This window comes from Silurus meridionalis, chromosome 7, assembly GCF_014805685.1.
Source record: "Silurus meridionalis isolate SWU-2019-XX chromosome 7, ASM1480568v1, whole genome shotgun sequence".
NCBI lineage: Eukaryota > Metazoa > Chordata > Actinopteri > Siluriformes > Siluridae > Silurus > Silurus meridionalis.
The window spans coordinates 1325655-1335654 of NC_060890.1; the positions used below are offsets into that span (position 1 = coordinate 1325655).

General features: G+C 44.8%; 1 protein-coding gene across 1 annotated transcript in view; it reads left to right on the forward strand.

Moving 5' to 3' along the window:
• The window catches only part of drosha (drosha ribonuclease III), a 46465-nt gene that overhangs the window by 8212 nt on the left and 28253 nt on the right, over positions 1-10000 (forward strand). Inside the window, 9 exon segments of the mRNA XM_046853769.1 lie at positions 213-299; positions 458-529; positions 649-730; positions 990-1061; positions 1515-1684; positions 1780-1904; positions 6379-6478; positions 9309-9416; positions 9801-9908. Of these exon segments, the coding sequence (XP_046709725.1) occupies positions 213-299; positions 458-529; positions 649-730; positions 990-1061; positions 1515-1684; positions 1780-1904; positions 6379-6478; positions 9309-9416; positions 9801-9908 (924 nt within the window).

The following is a 10000-nucleotide window of genomic DNA, read 5'->3' on the forward strand; positions in this document are numbered from 1 at the left end:
TCTGCACTGCTGTGTGCTGATCATGAACACGGACCTTTTCGTTGTTGTGTCCTGCACCACAAAATAGAACTGAGGCTTTTCTTCTATTACCCACAATGCCTTTCAGCTCAATGTCTTTCAGCTCAATGCCAAACAACGCAGCAGCGCTTTAGCCTTTTATTTACCATCCTCCTCTCTCTCTCTCTCTCTCTCTCTCTCTCTCTCTCTTTTAGACTGACCGGCCGACGGTGATTGAGTACGACGATCACGAGTACCTGTTCGAGGGATTTTCGCTCTTCTCACACACTCCTCTGACAAACGTAAGAACAGAACGTGTGATTTTATATATAAATATATATAAGATCACAGTGGTTGCTGGGGGAACAGTGGTGATCAGTGATTGGTTGTTGTGGGGAACAGTGGTGATCAATGATTGGTTGTTGGATTAACTCGGTCTGTTATTCTCTCGTGGTCTCAGATCCCGCTGTGCAGAGTGATTCGCTTCAACATCGATTACACCATCCACTTCATAGAAGAGATGGCTCCTGAGGTCAGTCTGCATCACCTTCATCATCAACTCTCCTCCGTTTCTTCTGTTCATTTATTATGATAATGTCCTTTTCGTGTGTGTGTGTGTGTGTGTGTGTGTGTGTGTGTGTGTGTGTGTAGAACTACTGTGTTAAAGGGCTGGAGCTTTTCTCTTCATACCTCTTCCACGACATACTGGAGCTGTACGACTGGAACCTCACAGGTGTTTTAGCTTCTTCCCTGATACTGGAGACTCCTTCCACAAATGTTACACACAACAACAATTGATATGTGATTGAAGGATTGAACAGTGAACGAGCCGTTACCATAGAAACAATAACGCAATTCACCTACACTACTGTCAGAGCTGCTGTTCTTTAGAGTTAATAAACAGCTGGCGGCCAATCAGAGTCGAGAGCAGTGGGAGGAACAGTCGCGAGTGTTTCAGGTTGTAACTGTGAACGTTGTGATGTTTCTCACAGGTCCAGATGAAACCGAGTCTCCTGCCTGCCCCAGGTTTCACTTCATGCCTCGCTTTGTGAGATTCTTACCAGGTTAGCTTTCTTTCTTTCCCTCTTTCCCTCCTTCCATCCTTCTTCTCCCTCCCTCCCTTCATATGTCTGCTTTTTTCCTGCTTGCTTCCTTCCTTCCCTCTGCTTCCCTCCCTGTTTGCCTGGACTTTATTTCTTCCAGTCTCCTGTCTGGCTTTCCTTTTCTTCCATACATTTTCCTCTTTTTCTGCTAAATCCCCTCTTCTTTCGGAAATCTCCTCAGTAGGCGAATCGCTCTTCCCTTCTGAGCTTCCTCTCTCTCTTTTGCCTTAACTTTACTTTGCTTTTTTTTTTGTTCATCCCTCCTTCCTAATGTTGTTGTTCTGTCAATTCTCCATTCGTTCCTGATCCATTCCTTTTTTTTTTCCCTTACCTACAGATTTTTGAGAAAAACAAGTCATGTGTGCATTCCTTAATTTTTGTGTGTGGATGTGTGTGTGTGTGTGTGTGTTTCAGATGGAGGTAAAGAGGTGTTGTCTATGCACCAGGTCCTGCTGTATCTCTTGAACAGTAATAAGGCGCTTGTTCCGGAGGAGGAAATCGCCAACATGCTACAGTGGGAGGAGCTCGAGTGGCAGAAATACGCTGAGGAGTGTAAAGGCATGATCGTCACTCATCCTGGCATGGTGCGAAACGCCCACACACACGCGCACACACACACAAACACAAACACACAGTACATGTCATAGTTGTTAGAAGCTAATGAGTGTGTGTGTTACAGAAACCCAGCTCGGTGAGAATAGACCAGTTGGACCGGGAGCAGTTTAACCCCAACGTCATCACCTTCCCAATCATCGTCCATTTTGGAATCCGTCCTGCTCAGCTCAGCTACGCCGGAGACCCTCAGTGAGTGTTTGTGTGTGTGTGTGTGTGTGTGTGTGGCAGAGAGAAATCTTTGATATAATAAACAAGTATTTAAGCAGGGAAAAATCAAGGACACACACACTTTGTGTAGGAGACGTTGAACACCAGCAGGTGGCGATGTGTGATAGAAAATGAGACCTAATAATTATGATCTCCTGTGAGTGCGAGAGATAGAGATACATTGTGTGTGTGTGTGTGTTTGAGAGAAAGAGAGAGACTGTTAGTGTGTGTGTGTTGGTGTGTGCTACATTTTGTGTTAGTGTACGTAAGTGTGTTAGTGTGTGTGTGTGTGTTACAGTGCTCGTAAGTGTGTTAGTGGGTGTGTTACAGTGCACGTGTGTGTTAGTGTGTTAGTGTGTGTGTTACAGTGCACGTAAGTGTGTTAGTGTGTGTTGGTGTGCGTAAGTGTGTGTTAGTGTACGTAAGTGTGTTAGTGGGTGTGTTACAGTGCACGTAAGTGTGTTAGTGTGTGTTACAGTGCACGTAAGTGTGTTAGTGTGTGTTACAGTGCACGTAAGTGTGTTATTGGGTGTGTTACAGTGCACGTAAGTGTGTTAGTGTGTGTTAGTGTACGTAAGTGTGTGTTAGTGTACGTAAGTGTGTTATTGTGTGTTACAGTGCACGTAAGTGTGTTGGTGGGTGTGTTACAGTGCACGGAAGTGTGTTAGTGTGTGTTAGTGTACGTAAGTGTGTTAGTGTGTGTTACAGTGCGTAAGTGTGTTGGTGTGTGTTAGTGTGTGTTAGTGCGTAAGTGTGTTGTGTGTGTTACAGTGCACGTAAGTGTGTTGGTGGGTGTGTTACAGTGCGTAAGTGTGTTGGTGTGTGTTGGTGTGCGTAAGTGTGTTAGTGTGTGTTACAGTGCGTAAGTGTGTTGGTGTGTGTTGGTGTGTGTTAGTGTGCGTAAGTGTGTTAGTGTGTGTGTTACAGTGCACGTAAGTCTTAGTGTGTGTTACAGTGCACGTGAGTATGTTAGTGTATGTGAGTGTGTTAGTGTGTGTGTGTTCAAATCAAGATTTTATTTGTCACATTTATTCAGGCATGTAGTGAAATGCTTTTTACGACTATCCAACATGTGAATATATGAATTAGTGTGTTACATTGTGTGTCAGTGTATGTGACGGTGTGTGTTACAGTTTGTGTATGTGTGTTTGTAAACAGTTAAAGATTGAAGAAGAGATCAGGTGTGATGCAACAGTATTTCAGGCTCAAAGTGATGTGTGTGTGTGTGTGTGTGTGTGTGTGTGTGTGTGTGTGTGTGTGTGCGCGCTCTGATCTATGAATAGACAGCAGGTTTTGGTCTGTAGAGAGAATGTAACCCCGGTGGTTCTCGGCCGAGTCGATACTGAGTGGGATGGTGGTGTTTTGTTGTTGTTTCAGTCTTTGTCACTCCTTCGTTTGGGACGTGTCCAATTATTTTTTTTCCCTTCTGGAACTGAGCAATTTTAGTGCAATGTGCTGAAAAATGACACACACACACACACACACACACACACTGTCAAGCTAAAAACTGTCATAAAGCTCACTAAAGCCTGGATTATATCATGAATATGGAATCTAATTCGGTTGCTTTAATTTCTAATTTTTCAAGATTAGTATCTCATTTTTTCTTTGCTTTAAATCTCGTTATATTTCCTTCCCCATGTTTTCTTCTCTTTCTGTTACGTCAAAGTGTCATCATTTTACTCTCATTACTCCGTGATCTTATTCTGGAGTCAGTATGTGTTTGTGTATGTGTGTGTGTGTGTGTGTGTGTGTGTGTAAATCTTCAGTAAAGTGCTATAAAGGCTCCTGTGCTGAACTCAGCTGTGTATTCAAGTGTAAACCAGTGGACTCCAAGTGATACCGAACTGTCAGGGCCGGTTTAATTAGCACTTAATGGCGTGATATTAATGAACTGTGTGTGTGTGTGTGTGTGTGTGTTCAATTACACGTAGATGATAAATGTGTAGATGGACAGCAGGAGTTTTATTATATCGTACTGAGTGACAGAAAAGATGTTGCTGAAAGTGAACCAGTATAACTCAGTACGTGTTCTGATTAGCAGAGAGCAGTATAATGTGTTCCAATTGGCGGAGAGGAGTACACTGTGTTCCAATTGGCGGAGAGGAGTACACTGTGTTCCAATTGGCGGAGAGGAGTACACTGTGTTCTAATTGGCTGAGAGGAGTACACTGTGTTCCGATTGGCGGAGAGGAGTACACTGTGTTCCGATTGGCTGAGAGGAGTACACTGTGTTCCGATTGGCTGAGAGGAGTACACTGTGTTCTGATTGGCTGAGAGGAGTACACTGTGTTCTGATTGGCTGAGAGGAGTACACTGTGTTCTGATTGGCTGAGAGGAGTACACTGTGTTCTGATTGGCTGAGAGGAGTACACTGTGTTCTGATTGGCTGAGAGGAGTACACTGTGTTCTGATTGGCTGAGAGGAGTATAATGTGTTCTGATTGGCTGAGAGGAGTATAATGTGTTCTGATTGGCTGAGAGGAGTATAATGTGTTCTGATTGGCTAAAAGTACTGTAATGTGTTTTGATTGGCTGAGTGTTCTGATTGGCTGAGAGGAGTATAATGTGTTCTGATTGGCTGAGAGGAGTACACTGTGTTCTGATTGGCTGAGAGGACTGCAATGTGTTCTGATTGGCTAAAAGGAGTACACTGTGTTCTGATTGGCTGAGAGGAGTATAATGTGTTCTGATTGGCTGAGAGCATTATAATGTGTTTCAATTGGCTGAGAGGAGTACACTGTGTTCTAATTGGCTGAGAGGAGTACACTGTGTTCTGATTGGCTAAAAGGACTGTAATGTGTTCTGATTAGCTAAGAGCAGTATAATGTGTTTCAATTGGCTGAGAGGAGTACACTGTGTTCTGATTGGCTGAGAGGAGTACACTGTGTTCTGATTAGCTGAGAGCAGTATAATGTGTTTCAATTGGCGGAGAGGAGTACACTGTGTTCTGATTGGCTGAGAGGACTGTAATGTGTTCTGATTGGCTGAGAGGACTGTAATGTGTTCTGATTGGCTGAGAGGAGTACACTGTGTTCTGATTGGCTGAGAGGAGTACACTGTGTTCTGATTGGCTGAGAGGACTGTAATGTGTTCTGATTAGCTGAGAGCAGTACACTGTGTTTCAATTAGCTGATAGGAGTACACTGTGTTCTGATTGGCTGAGAGGAGTACACTGTGTTCTGATTGGCTGAGAGGACTGTAATGTGTTCTGATTAGCAGAGAGGAGTACACTGTGTTCTGATTGGCTGAGTGTTCTGATTGGCTGAGAGGAGTACACTGTGTTCTGATTGGCTGAGAGGAGTACACTGTGTTCTGATTGGCTGAGAGGAGTGTGTTCTGATTGGCTGAGAGGAGTACACTGTGTTCTGATTGGCTGAGAGGACTGTAATGTGTTCTGATTAGCAGAGAGGAGTACACTGTGTTCTGATTGGCTGAGAGGAGTACACTGTGTTCTGATTGGCTGAGAGCAGTACACTGTGTTCTGATTGGCTGAGAGGAGTACACTGTGTTCTGATTGGCTGAGAGGAGTACACTGTGTTCTAATTGGCTGAGAGGAGTACACTGTGTTCTAATTGGCTGAGAGGAGTACACTGTGTTCTAATTGGCTATGATGAGTACACTGTGTTCTGATTGGCTGAGAGGAATTTAATGTGTTCTGATTAGCTGAGAGCAGTACACTGTGTTTCAATTGGCTGAGAGGAGTACACTGTGTTCTGATTGGCTGAGAGGAGTACACTGTGTTCTGATTGGCTGAGAGGACTGCAATGTGTTCTGATTAGCTGAGAGGAGTACACTGTGTTCTGATTGGCTGAGAGGACTGTAATGTGTTCTGATTGGCTGAGAGGAGTACACTGTTCTGATTGGCTGAGAGGAGTACACTGTTCTGATTGGCTGAGAGGAGTACACTGTGTTCTGATTGGCTGAGAGGAGTACAATGTGTTTCAATTGGCGGAGAGGAGTACACTGTGCTCTGATTGGCGGAGAGGAGTACACTGTGTTCTGATTGGCTGAGAGGACTGTAATGTGTTCTGATTGGCTGAGAGGAGTACACTGTGTTCTGATTGGCTGAGAGGAGTATAATGTGTTCTGATTGGCTGAGAGTAGTACACTGTGTTCTGATTGGCTGAGAGGAGTACACTGTGTTCTGATTGGCTGAGAGGACTGTAATGTGTTCTGATTGGCTGAGAGCACTGTTTTGTGTTCTGATTGGCTTTAAACAGTGCAGTGTGCTCTGATTGGTTACACTGATGGTGTATTTCAGAGCTCAGTGTTTGGCCCGTGCTCACTTCTTCCCAGTATTTCTAGGTTTTTAATGATGTACATTTTATACAGTGTAAATTGAGCCGATAATAAACTGTGTTATGAAGGTTTAGCAAACAGCCAAATACCACGTCTGTGTGTGAAACATCTGAAAGTGTTGATAACAACTCACGCTGCGAACGCAATGCCTGCAGATACCAGAAGCTGTGGAAAAGCTACGTGAAGCTGCGCCACCTGCTGGCTAACAGCCCCAAAGTCAAGCAGATCGACAAGCAGAAGCTCACGCAGAGAGAGGTAGGTGACTGTGTGTGTGTGTGTGTGTGTGTGTGTGTGTGTGTGTGTGTGTGTGTGTGTGTGTGTGTGTGTGTCTCGTCGGATGTGCCAAAGAGACCTGAACTCTTGCAACTGGGACACAGCCCCTTAAAGTTTTATGGTATGCAGCTAGTCATTAGCGATAAGCTAGTAGATTGTCCACTTCTATTCATTTCAGACATTTCAGGCTTTGGGGCTGTAGAGTCGATTCCTGGCATCACAAATGTAGCAGATTTTTCACAGAAAGCTGCTGCCTCTGCCGGGAGGTTACGATTCGGCCACAGGACAGATAAAGGAGCGCGCGCGCACACACACACACACACACACACACACACACACACACACACACACACACACACACAGATGAAGGAGAAAGTTCCAGTGTGTAATGCGAGAGTGTGTAGGTGGCGGTGCTGCAGGGGATCGGGGTGTCAGCAACGCAAATCTGGATAAAATTACTCGCTGTTCCTGTAATCGCTCCTGTCGATCTCCTTACCAACCATACTACTAATCCAAATTACTGCTTCTCAAACGGAACTTCTCATTACCTGACCATCACCATTCCTCATTACCTGACCATCCATCACTTCTTCTCAATACCTGACCATCACCATTCCTCATTACCTGACCATCCATTACTTCTTCTCAATACCTGACCATCACCATTCCTCATTACCTGACCATCCATCATTTCTTCTCAATACCTGACCATCACCATTCTTCAGTACCTGACCATCACTTCTTCTCATTTTCTGACTATCCATCACTTCTTCTCCTCACCTGACCATCACCATTCCTCATTACCTGACCATCCATCACTTCTTTTCATTACCTGACCATCACTTATTTTCATCAGCTCTACTTTTGTGTTTTTTTTCTATGTATTTGTGTTGTTTGTGTATTTTTGTGTGTTTGTGTGTGTACACACACACTCTGACTAGTGATGATGCGATGATGCTAGTCCAGCTCCCTTAATAGAGCTAATACAGTGTGGCTGCACGTCCGCTCTGATTGGAATGATCGCGCGTCCTGCCGAGGAGCAACACGGAGAATTAACCAGGGTGTTTTTTTTTTTTACTCCCCCATTATTATCTCGTCCTCTTTTTTTATTTTATTTTGCGAGACGAAGCCAAAAGGTTTAAAGGCTCCTCTGGATTAGCGAAACATTTTCGTCAAACATCTGCACACATCGCTAACCGTGTATATCAGGGACGGAAGATTCACTGATTCGCATCGGTGCATCGGCATAAGAGTTACCGATGTGATGCCTGTTGTATCGCAACGCACCATTCTTTTAGAACCAGATTGTGAGATTCTGGAAGGTGAGAAGTTGCCTGAGGAATGGAGAAGGAGTGTGCTGGTACTGATCTTTAAGAATAAGGGAGATGTGCAGACCTGCAGTAACTACAGGGGAATTAAGTTGATCAGTCACACCATGAAGTTATGGAAAAGAGTAGTGGAAGCCAGGCTGAGAGAAGAGGTGACCATCTGTGAGCAACAGTATGGTTTCATACCGAGGAAGAGCACCACAGATGACTTATTTTCTTTGAGAATGTTGATTTGAGAAGTATAGAGAAGGTCAGAAGGAGTTGTGTGTTTGTGGATTTAGAGAAAGCGTACGACAGGGTGGAGAGAGGAGTTGTACTGTATGAGGAATTATGTGAGGGTGGTGCAGGACATTTATGAGGACAGTGTGACAGCAGTGACGTGTGCAGCAGGAACGACAGACTGGTTCAAGGTGGAGGTTGGACTGCATCAAGGATCGGCTCTGAGCCCTTTCCTGTTTGCACTGGTGATGGACAGGTTGAAGGACGAGGTCAGACAGGAGTCTCCCTGGACTATGATGTTTGTGGGTGATATTGTGATTTGTGGTGAGGGTAGGGAGAAGGTTGAGAAGAGCCTGGGGAGGTGGAGGTACACGCTGGAGAGAAGGGGAATAAAAGTCAGTAGGAGTAAGACAGAGTACATGTGTGTAAATCAGAGGGAGGGCAGTGGAGGGGTGTGGTTGCAGGGAGAAGAGGTGGAGAAGGTGGAGGAGTTCAGGTACCTGGGGTCAACAGGTGTGTTAGAGAAGTGAAGAAAAGAGTGCAGGCAGGGTGGAGTGGGTGGAGAAGAGTGATCGCAGGAGTGATTTGTGATAGAAGAGTATCTGTGAGAGTGAAAGGGAAAGTTTATAGGACTGTGGTGAGACCTGAGATGTTGTATGGATTAGAGACAGTGGCATTGAGTAAAAGACAGGAGGTGGAGCTGGAGGTAGCAGAGCTGAAGATGTTGAGATGTTCGTTGGGAGTGACGACGATGGACAGAATTAGAAATGAGTTTATTAGAGGGACAGCGCATGTAGGACGTTTTGGAGACAAGGTGATGGAGGTGAGATTGAGATGGTTTGGACATGTGCCAGTAGGAGAGACATGGGGTATATCAGTAGGAGAATGCTGAGGATGGAGCCACCAGGAAGGAGGAAAAGAGGAAGAACAAGGAGGAGGTTCATGGATGTGGTGATGGAAGACATGCAGGTAGTTGGGTTGAAAAAGGAAGATGTAGAGGACAGGGGGGATGGAGACGGATGATCCACTGTGGTGCCCCCTAATGGGAGAAGCCGAAAGAAGTCGTCCCCATAATATTATATCATAATGAATTACCTGCGTTTTAGTTGCTCTACTCACACCTGAATTTTCAGCCAATCACAATCCAGTATTGACTCCAAACAAGGTTTCTACCTAAAGTGAGTTGTGAACATGCTATATTGTGTGTGTGTGTGTGTGTGTGTGTGTGTGTGTGTGTGTGTGTGTGTGTGTGTGTGTGCGTGCAGGAAGCTCTGCAGAAGATCAGGCAGAAGAACACGATGAGGAGGGAAGTGACCGTGGAACTCAGCAGCCAAGGATTCTGGAAAACCGGCATACGATCCGACGTGTGTCAGGTACACGCTCATGCAGAGCCACACACACACACACACACACACACACACACACACACACACACACACCTCAAGAACCTGAAACAAGTGAAAAAAGAAACGAGAGAGAAATCCAGTGCTTGTGTTTTTCTGGAAATTGATGTGGGTCAAAATGAAAAGTGTGTGTGTGTGTGTGTGTGTGTGTGTGTGTGTGTGTGTGTTTCATACTTTGATCTATTGCACCATCAGAAGACCTCTTAATAAATAATGAAGACCTGATTGATTTCTCTCTTCTTTCTTGTTTTCGTTTGTCTGTCTGCTGAGAAAAGTGTGTGTGTGTGTGTGTGTGTGTGTGTGTGTGTGTGTGTGTGTGTGTGTGTGTGTGTGTGTGTGTATTGTGTATTACAGCATGCGATGATGCTCCCGGTTCTGACCCACCACATACGCTACCACCGGTGTCTGATGCACCTGGATAAACTGATCGGTTACACGTTTAAGGAGCGATGCCTCCTGCAGGTCAACACACACTTTAACTCGTTCACTTTTTTCCTTCTTCCGTCAAAAAATTAATTAATTTATTTATTTATTATTATTTTTCTTTCTTAATT